A 16,822-nucleotide genomic window follows, 5' to 3' on the forward strand; every position below is an offset into this window, starting at 1 on the left:
CTTCAAGGTTTTCCTACTCAACACCAAATAAAAATGTAAACTTCAGATGTAAAACATTTTTACCATTTTTAAATTACATATTAACACTGTACATGTCATTAAGCATTAAACACGTGTAAACTATGTAATGCTTTTCTGTTCTTTTTTAAACTAAAGGAACAATGTTAATACGATTACATACTTACGTAGAAACATACAAAATATCTGTTACCCAAAAAATACTGTATGCATTTAGTGTAAATAAGTTTGTTCAAATGAAGACTGCTCCAAAAAAACAGAAGATTGTATGAGCTTGGAAGTTATCAGCTTTCATCTTATATTTTAAAACCTATTGATGCCTGAATATGGTAAAAAAAGTCAAAGTTTAACATTTGCGTGATGCTTATTGTGTAAGACCAAACAAGAATAAGGTGTTGTGTCAGCTATGAATGACAGCATACACTAATAATTGGCATATTACAAATGATTTTATAGGAACAGTTTTGCCTGTACACTTACAGAAGTTTTCTATATGGCAATACAGGAAAATATGAAACAAAAAAATACACAACCTAAAAGTGCACAAAGTACTTCAACTGAAGGTGGAAAAGAAAAGAAATTATTGCTAAATTTCAGTCAGTTGGTCTATTAAAATACAAATGAACTAGAGTAATAATATGCCAACTGATAAAAATCACAAAACATCCAATTTACCTCACTGGTATGATTAACCAATCTTTACCTGGTGATTACAAGGATACACAGACATTGAGTAATTGTTCAAAGTCCTGAACCATGATATCCAAATTACAATTCATATTACTCCATTGAAAACAAACAAATCCATAAAAAGTCATTCCATATTACCTCATAGAAATTAATGTTGATATCCTACAACCATTTTGAAAAAATTCTGAAATTGGCAAATAAAGCTCATCAGCTCCCTTTAAAACCAGGGATAATACTCTTCAATATTTACTGTGTTTAATGTGGTCTCCCACTGGTTTTCAAACCATTACTCAAAGAAATACTGGCATGATGGTCCTTTACAAAATTGGTCCGGGGGCAGACAAGCACAAACTGGCATATGAACCCTATGTGCAAACCAGATGTGTGAAAATAAATCTATGTTGTGCTCTACATTAAAAAGGCATTGGAAACTATCTTTCAAATCAAACTCAAAATTCTGAATTAAGGAGTATAAAAAACAAATTCCCCCTTTAAAAGAAGAATGTTAAGATAAGCAATTCCAATAGAAAAAAACATGAATTTTTGGACTCATGCACAAGTCTGTTAAGGAAGGTGTCAGAATTACAGTAATTCTCTACAGAGGAAAAGTGACAAGATACAACACTCTAGGTTGCCAGTTGCTGATAATGTCAGCACACAGCCAATTAAACAACAAATAGTACACTGTTTACCCCGTGTACCAGCTAAGACACTGAATACATTGTCTTGTTTTACTCCAGTGATTTTTTTTCAATGGCTTGGCTTTAAAGACAAATTGCCCAGGTGTTATCTCATTTGGTACATACTGCTGCTGGAAGGTCACTTGCTCTTGAATAAAACCAGCCTGCACAGAATACTGTGCACAACATGGCCATAATCAAGGGACTAGGTCTTCAATGTAGCTCTCGAGAACAGTTTTGCAAATCTGCAGTTAACAGTTTAAAATTTATAAAAACTGGGTGTGGATTGGTTGTGGCAGTCTTTCATAGGTGATTGAGAAAATAATGTTGCAGCTCAATGTGAAAAATGGGGTGACAATTTGGCAAATAGTAGACCATGTTCAACAGGTGTTGGGTGGATGATGGAGAGAAGGGAAGGAGGATAAGAGAACAAGAACAAAGGCCTGTGATTACAAAATGAAGGAGCACATAAACAACAACTTCTTAAATCTAGTTTTTGATAAATTATATATTTTTTTAAATTCCAATGCATTCCAGTTCCAAAAGTGCAATCAATCTGCAAGATTTCAAAACTTTTCAGTAGTGCTTCTCCTGCAAATAATCCTTCATTTTGTTTGGCAGAGGCAGTTTTTGAATTAAGTCTATTCGAGTGTATTGACGAATAACAAAACGACACAGATACTGTAGTGAACGCACTTGCATGAATCGGGAGACTGGGTTTGTTAGTCTTACAGGATAAGTTGCGGAGCCAGGTAGACGAGACCTAGAATAACAAAATGCTCCATTTTCAGAGTCTTTAATTGAGTGTTCAATTAACTCTACAATAGATGTGTGCCCCTCCACATCAGGTTGTTCATAAAAGCTAAACCTTCCATTTGAGTGTTCTATTCTAGTATGAAGAGTTTTGCCTTGTGAACGAAAACTCAGACTTAAAAGATAACGGTCGTCAGAACTATCACGTACAAGAAAAGAACCATCAGGCACATTGGCAAGCTTCTCCTCTGCCTCCCATCGTGTTATGGGACCCCAGTACCATCCTTGCTTTGCAAGTTTTTTCAGCTCTTCAGTGAGACTTGTGACCACCATTGGACCATTATTTTGTACAGAGTCGTAAACTCTCCCTACTCCAGGAGCAGAATTTGGATCAAAGTTCAAATGATGACGAACTCTTTCTGCTACATGAGCTGCTGTACCACCAAACCCAGGAAATGTCAATTGCATTTGATTTGGAATTGGAGGTAGGAGTGGAGATAGTGGAGGAAGATCAACATGATTAGAATTTGAATTCGGCAAGATGACACCAGTTGTACCAATCAAAAGACCATTTACAGGTGGGTCCAAGAATATATCAGAAGCAACCACTAATTCTGGGACCATATGGCCTTCATCCGTCTGTAGTGGGCTGCTACATAGATGGGATGGCACTGATGAAACTTCCATAGGCAATGGATTGTCAAGACAACAGGTACGGGACCCTTCCATAGGAAATATTCCCTCTTCTAAAGGCATTGTGTACTGAATGTAATTCTGAGGCATCAATCCAATAACCACAGGAACATGACAAGATTCATCAGTATTCAAATTAGAACTGTCATTTTGGGGCTCAATTTCTTCAATTGTATTGCTCTGTTCCTGAAAGACACGATCTGTTTGCATATCATGGAACTCCTTACGAACACCATTTAATGCCTGGTTTGGGCTGTTATTGTGGACTAATGCTTTGACTTTAACCTCCATCTTAATGCAGGTCTCTTCAGAGCTGGCTGATCGTAAAGGCCAAGGTGTAGGACTATAATGATGGCCCCGAAGTGAGGTGGATCTTAAGGGTCTTTGAGTTTTTAAGTCATTAATACTTGCTGGAGTTGAAGAGGAAGAAAATCGATCATCTTCCAAGTTAAGAGGAGGTGAATTCCCTTTTGCCTTTTGTTTCTGCTTTGCAGAAAGCCTCCTTTTCAATGTGCCCATCAAACCTTCACCTTTTGATTTATTTTTTGGTCCTTTATCATCTTCATCTGATTTATTTAGATCATTACCAGCCAAATCTTTCCCATAACAACTAAAGAGAGAATCTTCCTTCCCAAAATCATTGACAAGTGACTGGTGCTGTACGACCACAAATTCATTTTCATCTTTTCCTTTGTTTAAGTTAAAAGATTTTCTGATCGTTTTAAGGCTGATTTTCTTCATCCTGAAAAAGATGTACAAGTCTTTTCACACAGCAATCACTCCAATGTTGTTCTTTGTACCAATCTAACCAGTGTGGTTTTCTTTGTCCAGAACACAGCTAAACACCAAGATATCCATCTCCTGCAAAAGCAGACAAAGGGTTAAACTTTTCAATATTTAAACATGTATATTTTAAGATACAAAGAACAAACTATGTACATTACAGATCATTAAAAGTCAATTCCTAATGTTAAAATGCAAGCGTGTGCAAAGCTGACTTGTATCTCTTCAAACAGTTATAAACCACTGAGAATAAACAGAGGGAAAAATTTGCAAAGTAAGTGCTAACAATGGCTTCAATTCCATTATGTTGAAAAAATTTGGCCAGGAGCTAATGCGATTTTTGTCATGGCTTGTCAGCTCTGAATGATCGTTAAAACTGATTTGGATCATAGGTAGGTTTAATAAGAAACTAAGTTCTTTCTCCTTCAACTTCAAAGTGTTATTCATAATTTTGTACTCCAAACAGTAAACTTCATTAACAGCAACAAAACACAGCCAAAATAAAGGCGTGAGCATTTTTACTACCAGGAAGATGAGCGTGTCAATAATTTCTCCCATGCTGAGTCTTCAGACAACTGAGTCTTCAGACAACTGAGATGCCTCAAGAGAAATCAGCCAAGAGAAAGTCAATAGTTTCCCAGCATGACAAAGTTGAATCAGCCCAAAGAGATTTTTAAAAAAGGTTTATTGACCACTTCACACTACATTAGATGCAGATAGAAACAAGAAATTTGTAAATCCAGAAAAAAGAAGTTATTTGCCAGATTAAGTATATGTAAAGAAACCAAATTAGGCTTCATTAAGAGTGTGTCTTTATTAAAGCTGATCAATCTTCTTGATCCTTATCAAGCTCATTCAACAATGGGAAATAATCTCAAAAGGCAGGATATCAAGATGAAAAACACACTGAGTTGGGTTTTTAATTTCACAATAATGTATATTTTGATCTTTATAAAGCTCTTGAAGAGTAGGGCTTTTCTTAGCTACCCCCATTCAGTTATCCAAGTTCTGCTTGCAGAGGCTTCAAAGTGAATCTGACAGCTGCCTGCCACCCATTTTTCAGAGAACTGAGTGGGAAGTACTGCATTAACTAGATCTGCTATGTGCTACAAAACATATTGCTTTGACCTTGATCGCAAAAGTGCACTTTCTGTTGTACTAAGAAACTGTGCAAAACCGCATTTAAATTTTGGGTATTTTGCTACCACCAGACCAGAGTGGTTCAACAAAATTACTAAACGTCTTTAGGTCATGCTTAAATTAACATTTCAACCACTGCAAACTGCTCAATTCTTAAAAAGTGTTTTAGTGGTAACAGAAATTAAATCTGTAAAGGAATCCCATTTTTCTGTAGATTAATCAACAACTATGGGGATACAGATGAATTTCAATAAGCAAAGAGAAAACAAAGTCTTGTTTGCAAAGAAACCAGACCTCATTATCTCAACTCAATGCAGACAGATCGAGTAGAAATACCTAGTCTGTCCTGGTATGTTTGAAATCAATACTCTATGTGAAACATCATTCTTCAGGGCCTCAGCCACAAGTTCAATCTCACTTAATTCAGCTGACTTCCAATCTGTAATCCTAGATTGGGACAAACCCTAGACTTTCCCCCAGATCTTTAACAAGCTTCATTTTATATACTATAAATATTATACCAAATGAACCAAAGCCAAACATTTACTAGCTTGTTCCTTGTAGAATGGTGTGCATGGAAAGAAATCAAATACATTTCAGTACAGGTAGTTGTCCTATAATGCCATAGCTGTGTTTCAGCAATACCTCACTTAATAGAAAATCACTGAATAGAAATAATGGGGCCTATGACAACCACCTGACGAAGGAGCAGTGCTCTGAAAGCTAGTGATTCCAAATAAGCCTGAACGAATATAAACTGGTGTTGTGTGATTTTTTTTAACTTTGTACTCCGATACATGTGCTTACTGGCAGGGGATAGCAAGAGGTTTAGTTGTGTGAGCTTTCCATCTCCCAATGTCTGCATGTAGTTTTGTTTTAAAAATGTTCCTTGCAACTTGGCCTAAATCAGTAAATACCAAAACAGACTGTCCTCTGAAAAAGAGGCTCACAGTAATCCTTAATAATGGGCTATTTCCAGTAATTAATTTTCATCCTACATCTACAATTTAATCAAGCTTTTCAATACAGAAATCAAGTAAAGATGATAACTTGCTAGTATAGAAACAAAGTGCTCAAAAAACTCAGCACGTCTCGTAGTATTTGTGGACACAGTGTTAATGTTTTAAATCAGATATTACTCTTAACCAAAAGGGATGGTTTTCCTGCAGAAGAGTGTGAAGGAAGAGCATGTGGCACAGAAGGGTAAGTCACGAGAAGGTTAAAGAGTGAGAATGATTAGACATCGTGGGGGTCACATTAAAAAAGAAACAGAGAATGATAATGGTTAGTGGAAAGGAGACAAATCCAGAGTGAGAGTGTTAATTTTACAATATAGGCCAGCTCAAATCCAAGGAAACAAGGCATGGGCTTTGAAAAATCCACCTGGAATAAAATGTCACTCTCTTTGACATTCTTTTGTTTCAGTACATACTTTAAAAAAAATCTATATGCATTTACATAATTGCTCATACTGTCATCCAATTTCATATGTACCTGTTCAAGATCTCTGGTAAATACCAATGTAACAAAATAATTATTTAATATTTCTGCCATCTTGATCAAATCCTTCATAAACTTAATCCTTGGCTAAAGATGATGCTATCAGTCCCCATTCCCCACCAGTTATTGGGTTCCCCATTACTATTGCTAGTTTTCATCTTGCCACTCCAGAAAGCCTCGAAGCATCAAGTCTACCCTCGCTTTAGTCCTGCTCCTAGACCTCCGGTATACTGGTAACAAGTACATTGTATCTACTAGACAGAATGAGTGCCTGCAGGATCTCTCCTCTATATAGATGCGTATGGGTCAAAGAAAGTGTGACACAATCAAAAAAGAATCAGTTTACACCGGGGATCTAAAGCATCAGAATTAAATTGCCTGTTACAAACTAAATAAAGATACAAAGTCTACATTTTAAGTGAAAATATGGTGCTGTGATTCCTTTGCACATGCGTAGTTGCCCTTGAAACATCAAACTAGCTCCTATTTTCTACCCATGTAAGCTTTCAATTCAGGAGATTCATTAATTACATTTCAGTGGTAAAGCACCACCTATTCACAGATTAACTGCCAGAAAACCATAGGTGATGCAACCATATAAAAACTAGAAAATGTTGCCCTTGTTCTAAAGGCAAACGTTTTATTCACAAATAATCACTGACATGAACATTGTTACTTGCTTTATATGCTCGTTTTCCTGCTTTTACAATGGTAATTAGGAATCTAATTAGGTTCCCTTGCCCAAAAAAAAGCAAAAAATTTGAGGTATCACTTTTAACACTGAAAATAATGCTTCACCGAAGTGTGAATGAACATGGATCGACAGAAGCTATTGTGCACGGTTTGCTCCAAATAGTGGGAGGCTTTGGATACAAACATAGCTATTAAGATACCATTGCAGAAAAGATTTACAAGGATGTTGCCGGGGTGGGGGATTTGAGCTATAGAGAGAGGCTGAATAGACTGGGGCTATTTTCCCTGGAAAGTCAGAAATTGAGGGGTGACATATAGAGATTTATAAATCAAAAGGGGCACGGATAGAAGGAATAGCCAAGGTCTTTTCCCCCCCAGATAGGGGAATCTAAAACTTAGTGGGCATAGGTTTAAAGTGAGAGGGGAAAGATATAAAAGGGACAACTTTTTCACGCAGAGTGTTGCGTGTATGGATTGAGATGCTAGAGATGATGGTGCAATTACAATATTTAAAAGGCATCTGGATGGGTACATGAATGGGAAGGGATAGAGGAATTTGTGCCAAATAGGATTAGATTAATTTAGGATATCTGATCAGCATGGACAAGTTGGACCAAAGGGTCTGTTTCCATGCTGTACAACTCTATGACTCTATCTTATCCATTTTCAGATACCTAGTTACCATTGAGGAAGTCTCATAAATCATGGGCTAACAAAGAGCAAGAAGAAATCAAGTTTGTGCTCCTCATGACTATCCAAAGATCTTTGTTGGAAAATACAGGTGGAAACTAAATTCAGGCACAGTTCAAAAGTGTTACTGAGGTGAGGAATCAACAAGTATAGACTTGGAACAGCAGACTAACAGGTGTTACCATACATACTGGTAAAAAATTTGATCTCATAAGAAACCTGTTTCAACTTTTTGTTTTAAATGGATCAAAGCCCTGGGATTTCACAACCAAAGAATAATCTTAGAGCTGTAATGGTTCAATTTAATTGTGAATTTATAAACAGGAAAGAAAATAATTATCAGTAAATACACAAAAATTAATCATCTTATAATAATTAATAAGAAAGATAGTTCATAATGTCATAAAATGAATATACTATGATTAATATGAATTCTCATGTCGTATTTTTATTTTAATTTATTGAAGCACTGTTTTTAATTTTCACTTGGGATCCAAATCAACCACATGTGGAAAATATGAACTGCGTAAAAGTGACTTTTGACGTAAAAGATTAGTCTCCAAAAGTTGACATTCATACAAGCATATGCAGTAATCCATAATAATAGAGTGGGACAATAAAAAAGTATTTTCTCCACTTTCTATTTAAACAGTTCAGAAGTATGAAATGCATATTTCAAATTATTCCCTAAAACAGAGTACACAATATATAGGTGGAAAATGGATAAACAATTAGGTAAATTACACCATCAGAACAATATTTCTTTCCCTCTGTCCCTCTCCTCAGAAGTAAGGGACTAGAGAAACTTTTGTTAATAAGTAGAATTTATAAAATCTAAACTGGGAATTGCTGATGTTTTATACCCTTATGACAGAGCAGTCTATTTGATTAACACCCTCACACCATCATTACACCCTTAACCTCTTCATCACTGGTAACCAATGTTACATTTCTCACATTATGCTGGCACCTGCCATCTTGTGGCACTGGTAAATAGTTCTGAGCTGCCTAAGTGGACATGCAGCTCCATCTATCAAAGTGAGTTTTCTAGCACACCCCTGGTTTTTGTCCTGTGGATGGGAGCAGAGATTGTGCAGGCAGGAGATCAGTTAGTAATTGTAGAATACCCAGTACTTGTGGCTAGTTTAGTTGTGATAGCAAGTGTGAGGAGATTTTGTAATGTGTGTAATGTACTGGGGAGAATACTGTTTTTCTAATGAGTTTAGTCTTTCTTAAGAATAATACTAGTGATGATATCTTTCTACAAGCATCAAAAAAGTGCCACCTTCTTGGAAATGCAGGAAATAAGTATTTTGTTTATTAAAAAATGTTGACCTCCCTCATGGGCTTTATATTTTTCCCCATACATCATCCAATAAAAATACAGATCCCAGGAAGTGTGTTGTAATACAATGTTTCTGGCATTAGCCAAATTTGAATTTGATATGATAAATTTTATGACTTCATTCTAAAATCCATAACCTCACCATCCTAACACTCTCATGTCAAAAGAGTCCAGACAACAAGAAACCAGTTTCTGGTAATTAAGCTACATGACTGCCGAAGAACAGGAGGGCCTTACTAGTTCTTGTAGCTGAGTTCAAATGGCATCATCCAACACACATTCCAACTTTGCAAGTCCCTCCCTTAACTGCCAAATACAAGGCCTTGACCAGTAACTGCTAGAAATAGCACAAAAAGGTGAATTCTCACCAAATCTGCAGTTAAAATGTGGCTTGTGTGCTTGAATGATAAAATATCTTTCCTTTCCTCTGACAAACAAACCTACATCAAATGAAGAAACAATTCACAAAAGTATCTTTGCTAATCAGAATGCCTCAGCTTATGAAGGATGCCACAACCAACATGCCAGGACAGACTTCAGAACTATATCCTCCCTCAGAACTTAAAGCATCTGCCAAAAACAGGAAATGACTGTGAATGCATTCAGTTACTTTCTTGTTCTACCAACTAAGATTTTACTGGTGTTGCGAGGTTTTTATTTCAAATGTATTAGCTATAGATTGAGCAGTTCTATTTTAGTGCATAGATGTACAGAAACATTTGTTAAAATATTGACCATTGCTGCAAAGCTTCATTTTCACCATTAAATTACAAAAGACCAATGACATCTACCTTCTCACATTCTCGTGCCCAAGTTTGAGATTAAACCAAAAACAGCTTATTTGCTCCCTCTTGTTGCATGTTTTTAGAAAAACTGTGCATTTTATCATTTAAAACAAAGATATTCAAATGCTTAACTTGCAAATCTTGCATTAGTATTCATCAAGCTATTTTAGAAAGTCTATTTTGTTTTGATCAAAAATAATTTTCTTAAATGTAGTTTATTTACCAATTATACATACTACCATATTCTTTTGCATATCCTTGAATTTTCCTATAAGAATGAACTGAGACACTGTGTGGTACCAATAGGATTCAAGGTTCTTCTACAAAGCTTCATCCTGAGGCTTGACCTAAATTGTCGTGGCAGCATGTGAAGTGAATCAATAAATGGAAGTGATACCCAGAGAAGTTTCTATTTGCAACAGATCAGACAGCATAGCTTTGCAACTAAAGAATGAACTGTATTTGTGTCAGCCACAACTCATTCGGTAGCACTGTCACCTGAGTCAAACAACAGCAAATTCAAGTGTTGCCTAAGCTACTTGTACAAACACAAGGCTGACCATCCAATGTAATACGGAGGCTGTGTTGCAGCAATAGTGGTATTGATTCACTGATGAAATGCTCCCTGAGATGAAAGCAAAAGATTCCATGATACAATTTCAAATAAAGGCAGAAGGACTCCCCAGTTCCTCTGGTCAGTATTTATTCGCTAGCAAACAGTGTTATGTTATCATACTGTGATTTGTTGGACCTTGCTCTGTGCCAGTTAGCTGTCCCAATTTCTCCATTCCAGTTGCACTGCAGAATGACTTAACTGGCTGCAAGTTGCTTCAGGACACCAAAAGGTCATGAAAACCACAATACAATGCAAGTTCTTCTTTGCCTCTAAAGAGTTGCTCAGTTGGCTGGATAACTGGTTTGCAATGCACAGTAATGTCAATAGCGTGAGTTGAATTCCCACACCAGCTAAGGTTACCTTGAAGGATTCTGTTTCTCAACCTCTCATCTGAGGTGCGGTGACTCTCAGGTTAAATCACCACCCATGTCTCTTTCTAATAAGAAATCAGCCCTATGTTCTGATAGGACCATATGACTTGACCTTTACCCGATATAAATATTCAAGGAGTGAACATTATAATCAAGGTTGTTTAGTGAACATTCATTCTAAGTTCTTCCAAGACTCTCATGCAAATATATCATTGTCAGTGTTGGAAAGAATATCAAGTAGGATTCTCTGGAACTTAAATATAAATTTATCATGGGGTAGAATTACCAAATACCTGTTCTCAAAAATTTTGATTCACTCACAGAATGTGAGCATCACTAACTGAGCCAACGTTATTGTCCATTTTTAGTTGCCCTTGAGAAAGTGATAGTAAGCTGCCCTCTTGAACAACTACAGTCCATGTGCTATTAGTTGACCCAAATGTCATGAGGGAGGGAGATCCAGGATTATGACCCAGAAACACTGATGGAATGGCGATTTATTTACAAGTCAGCATGGTGAGTTGCTTGAAGGAGAACCTGCAGATAGTTGTGTTCTTCTTGTTTCAACCAATAGATGTTAATGATCTGTTACCAATATATGTAGGAACGAGTATCGACTGATTACCACAGCATTATTCACCACAGGAGCCATCCATGCCTGGGTCCTAATCTTTGTTCAGAGCCTTCAAATTGCTTGTTTTCAAGTACAAATACCAGTTCCTTTTCCAAGGAAGGACCAAATCTGCTCTGACCACAATTTAATATACTGCATTCCAGATCATAACGTAGTGAGTCTAAATTTCATAGCTGGATTTGTTACCAATTATCTTACATTGGTGAAACCTGTGATCCTGCTGCCAATATAAAATCTAACCCCATCAAACAATTAACATTTCCATTAACATCCCTTTAGCCTTCATTGCCCTCAGGAGAATCATCCAAGTTTCTCTCATCTCTCCACATGATTAAAGTTCTCAAAATGATAGGGTGAACAGTGAGAAATTAAGGCCATTTGGCCCACTGTACCCATACTAGGTCTCCACACACAGACTCAGCTTATCCTATATCTCAGCACTTTATACATAGCCAAGCAAATGTCTCTTTTCAGGTGCTTACTTAATTCCATATCAAAAGCCAGAATTGAATCTGTCACTATCAGACTCTCAAGTCAGAATTTTAGATCCGAATCACTGCATTAGAAAGTTTTCCTTATGTCACCTTTCATTCTTTGGCCAATTACTTTAAATCTCTATAGTTCTAATTTTCAATCCTTCTACTAGTGATGGGAACGGTTCTCTATCTACTCATGATTTTGATTACCTCTACCAAAGTTTAATTTATCTTCATAAGCAAGAACAACTTCACCTTCTCCAATTCATCACTAAGTTACCAATGCGTCACTGGAACCGTTCCTCTGAACAGTTACTTGGTAAAATAGAGCATGAATATTGCTGAATAGAGACTTGTTGCAGTAACTTTTCATCTTGCACTCATCAAGATGTGTCAAATTTCAAATAATCACAATAATTTTACTGCAGAAAGAAGAGAATACTGATTGGTTTGCAAGTAGACTCCAACTGACCAAGGCATTACCATGGAAAAAGTAACAGGCATTACATGTCATATATGGGTTTAAATGTCAGTACAATGTAGGTATGTGGGCCACAAGTTCCAATGATCAAATTAAACAAAGTGATGTAACAAGTACAGTTCATACTCAACCAGCATGCAGTTGCAAAAACAAAATGAAAATGCTATTCTTAGATACAAGTCCATGATTGAGCAGCACTCGCTGAACAATTCTGGACACGTTAAAAGCAGGACTAACAACTGATTTAAGACAATCATGTGTACAATAAGGCTTATTTATACATTCATATATATTCACATACAGGAGCATGCTCTCTGCAAATAAAAGGAATATATTCAAGCCTCCTGCCTTTTCTGAATTACCCAGGAGCTTGAGGAGCCTATAGTTCATAACAACATTTTGAAGCCCTGGCAACTCTTTTATATTTTCTTTGTACTAACTAGAGCAATTATGTCCTCTTGTAATGTGGTGACCAGAACTCTTCACAAAATTCTAGATGTGGCTTAACCAACACATTATATATTTCCAGTGTTGTATCCCTGTTCTTGAATACCTCAATCAATGAAGGAAAGCACCCCAACACTTTATCTTATTTACCGGTCTCATGAACCTTATAAAATGTATCCATTTTCCACTAAATAAGCTCTAGCTTTGATTATTGCCTGTCACTTTCCATACTACTCTCAACCTACTGACACTATAATAATTGCTTCAAAAATGATCTCTCAATGAAACATGCTCTGCTTGGTCACACAAAAAAAAAGTGACCTAGAGATATTTGCTTTTGACTCCTGACTAGTTCAAGTACGTAATAACATGGATAAAGGCTTGTTCTGAAGGAGGAGAAATGTTAATTTAGTTTCTCTCTCCACAAACGCTGCTAGACCTGTTCAGTTTCCTTTCAAAGATTCAATACTGCATTTTCCAATTTACAGAGCAAGAGAGCACGAAACAGAGAGAAAAATTATGACAGAGAAAAACAAAGTGAGAACAGGAGCGAAAGAGGAAGAGAGAGCACGTGCAAGAGGGGGAGGGGGAGAAAGCGAGAGAGAAAAAATCAAAAGGGGGGTGGGAAGAGGGAAGTTGCAAATATGTTTTTCATCTCACAATATGTGAAATCATTCTACACGTGTAAAGTAAGATAGGAGAGGTGAATTTCTAGGCAGTGACTCAGTTGCCTGGTTTTGATGCATTTAGATAAAACTATAGTTTCAGTCCAGTTTTTTTTTTACTGCCCATAAGCATCTCGAGACTTAATCTGTGATCACAGCAGCCATTTTAGGTTAGTAGTCATGCTTCATTTAAAAACCATTTTCATCCATGAAAAGACTTCGGTGTAACGACAAGATGATTTCGCTTAAGACGTTTGACAAGGTTCCTCACAGTAGACTGGTTAGCAAGTATAGATCACATGGAATACAGGGAGAACTAGCTATGGAGCCATGGTGTTGGAGGGTTTTTTTCAAACTGGAGACCTGCCACCAGTGGTGTACCACAAGGATTGGTGCTGCATCCATTTTGATCACTTACTTAAATGATTTGGATGTGAACATTGGAGATATGCTTAGTAAGCCTGCAGATGACACCAAAATTGGACGTGCAGTGCACTGCAAAGAAGGTTACCTTAGAATACAGCAGGATCTTGATCAGATATGCCTCTGGGTCGAGGAGTGGCAGATGGAGTTTAATTTAAATAAATGTGAGGTGCTGCATTTTGGAAAGGCAAATCAGGGCAGGACTTATACACTTAATAGCAAGATCTTGGGGAGTCTTACTGAACAAAAAGGCCTTGGAGTGCAAGTTCATAGTTTCTTGGAAGTGGAGTTGCAGGTAGATAGGATAGTGAAGGCAGTTGGTAAGCTTGCTTTTATTGGGCAATGGATTGATTATAGGAGTGGGGGGATCATGTTGCTGCTGTACAGGACATTAGTTAGACCACTTTTGGAATACTGCATGCAGTTCTGGTCTCCTTACTATAAGAAGGATGTTGTCAAACTTGAAAGGGCTCAGAAAGGATTTTCGAGAATGTTGCCATGTTTGGAGGGTTTGAGCTGTAAGGAGAGGCTGAATAGGCTTGGGCTATTTTCCCTAGAGTGCTGGAGGCTGAGGAGTAACTTTATAGAGGTTTATAAAAATCAAAAGGGGCATAGATAGGTGAATAGCTACGGTCTCTTCCCAGGGGTGAGGAAGTCCAAAACTAGAGGGTATGGTTTAAAGTGAAAAAAGGTTCAAAAGGAACCAAAGGAGAAACATTTTCATGCAGAAGATGGTGCATGCATGGATCAAGCTGCCAGTGGAAGCTAGTACTACTATAACATTTAAAAAGCATATGAATGTGTATATGAATAGGAAGGGTTTAGAGGGATATGGGCCAAATGCTGGCAAATGGGCCTAGATTAATTTACAATATCTGGTCAGCATGGTCGGGTTAGACCGAAGGGTCTATTTCCATGCTGTACAACTCTATGATTATGACTCTAAGATAACAGAAGTTAACATTTGATTGTCCATATTTACCACTATCTTAGCAATAAACAAGCATTATAATCTTCTTGTGGTCACATACCAATTGAACATTGATGTGATCACTTCCGATTGACGAAGACTGCTGATTCAGCTCAGGGCACCTTGACTGTAATGGAAATTTATGATTCTTTTTGTCCATTTGTGGAATGATGGTGCTACTGGCTAGGCCAGCATTCATTGCCCAGCAGGCAGTTAAGAATCAACCACATTGCTGTGGGTCTGGAGTCATATGTCGGTCAGACCAGGTAAGAATGGCAGTTTTCTTCTCTAAAGGACATTAGTGAACCAAATGGACTTCTTCCCAACAATTGGCAATGGATTCATGGTTATCATTAGACTCTAAATTCAGAATTTTATTGAACTCGAATTCCACTATCTGCTGTGACAAGATTCGAACCTGGTTTCTCAGATCATTACTTGGGTCTCTGGATAAATGATAATATAATGATAATACCACTAGGCCATCACCTCCCCTGATCCACGTGGAAATTCAGCAACAGATGTAGATGTGATGGCTTTGTGTCCGACTTGCCTAACAGATTAAGTCCCGAGAGGCTTATGGGCAGTAAAATAAAAACTGGACTGAAACTATAGTTTTATCTAAATGCATCAAAACAAAAGCTGACAAATATCACATTAGTAACCTGGGACATGTACTATTGCATAGTAATTTTTGCAGGCCTGAGGTAAAAACCATTCAATTCTGTGGTCCATGATGGACACAGGTAATGCATGCTCACCTGACCCTCAGGCTGTACGTGTCAGCAAGGACCTGCTTTGAAAGGCTGAATCTCCAGTCAATCCTGTCTGTATATCCTATTGTGGGGATATCATTTACTTCAAACTGCAGCTCTCTGTTCACCACTTCTTATCCTGGAATAGCATAAGCTGAAGAGAACTGTTGCTGGTGGTGCTTTTCCAGTTGCTTAAAGATCTATCTTAAAGCGAAAGCTGACAGCAGTGAAGTTCAGATTAAGGTGAGCCAAATGCATGATAGGCAGAATAACTTCCAAAATATTGGAGACCAATTATAAAGTAGTGGAAATGCTCTCAGTCTCAGAATAAGTGTTTTGAGCAAAAGTCTTTCACAAGGTCAAGCAGCAGTTGTGCAATTTCTCTGTGGAGATTTTCTATATGCTAGCTGGAAGGTGAAAATGAGTGCAATGATGTTGGGTTTCCAAGCAGGCAATCTTTATAATCTCTACCAGAATGAGAACCCAACTTTTCTTGGTGGTTGAAATGCTATCCTAATTTCTCTTTCTATACTTGACTTGACATTGAATACAGTTACTCCAATCTAACTTACACCTTCATTCCCAGTACTTTTTTTCTTTCATTTCACACACAACTGAAAACTTTTTCCATCGCACCACCCATGTTACTTTTCATCTTTATCCTCCATCACAAAATTAAATGCAATGTCTGTCAGAGGCAACTGTCTCAGTTCTCGCACTGATTTAATATTCCTTCAAACTAACTCAAAGAGGAAATACAACTGCTTAATCACTCAGGTCTCTGATGACATGTTTCCTTTCTTGTGAATTTATCAACTCTCACTTTCAGCTAATTGCCACATGTTTTGGATATCTGCACCTGCATTTATGGTATATATAAGAGAAGCATTAAGAGTCTCACATAAGAAATTAGGATAATCTTTTCCAATGTTGACATGAATCGTGTGATGTTATGTTTTGACACTGTTTTGGTTTTTTTTTAGTTAAAGTATAAAATCAGAAATTTATCATGTGAATTAAGGTTAATTTTCACCCTTTAGTATATGCCCAAGAATATAATCTGAAGGAGATTTTGAAGGTGATATTCCTAATTTTTTGGCAACAGAGATCTATGCAGTATAGAAAGAATGAGTTTGAATTTCTGCAGTGCATCTTATGATTCGTGCATTCTGCAGCTCCAGTGTGCATAGTGGGGTAGATATGGTGTTCAGTGA

General features: G+C 37.2%; 1 protein-coding gene across 3 annotated transcripts in view; it reads right to left on the reverse strand.

Moving 5' to 3' along the window:
* Positions 1–448: 448 nt before the first annotated feature.
* The window catches only part of LOC122549136 (suppressor of cytokine signaling 6), a 60,239-nt gene continuing 43,865 nt past the window's right edge, over positions 449–16,822 (reverse strand). For all 3 annotated transcript variants that reach the window (XM_043688463.1, XM_043688464.1, XM_043688461.1), the window contains one exon: positions 449–3,695. In XM_043688463.1, coding sequence (XP_043544398.1) covers positions 1,965–3,575 — 1,611 coding nt within the window. In that variant the 5' untranslated portion in view covers positions 3,576–3,695 and the 3' untranslated portion in view covers positions 449–1,964. The remainder of the gene's footprint in view (positions 3,696–16,822) is intronic.

The sequence above is a fragment of the Chiloscyllium plagiosum genome, chromosome 4 (genome assembly GCF_004010195.1).
Source record: "Chiloscyllium plagiosum isolate BGI_BamShark_2017 chromosome 4, ASM401019v2, whole genome shotgun sequence".
NCBI classification, from domain to species: domain Eukaryota; kingdom Metazoa; phylum Chordata; class Chondrichthyes; order Orectolobiformes; family Hemiscylliidae; genus Chiloscyllium; species Chiloscyllium plagiosum.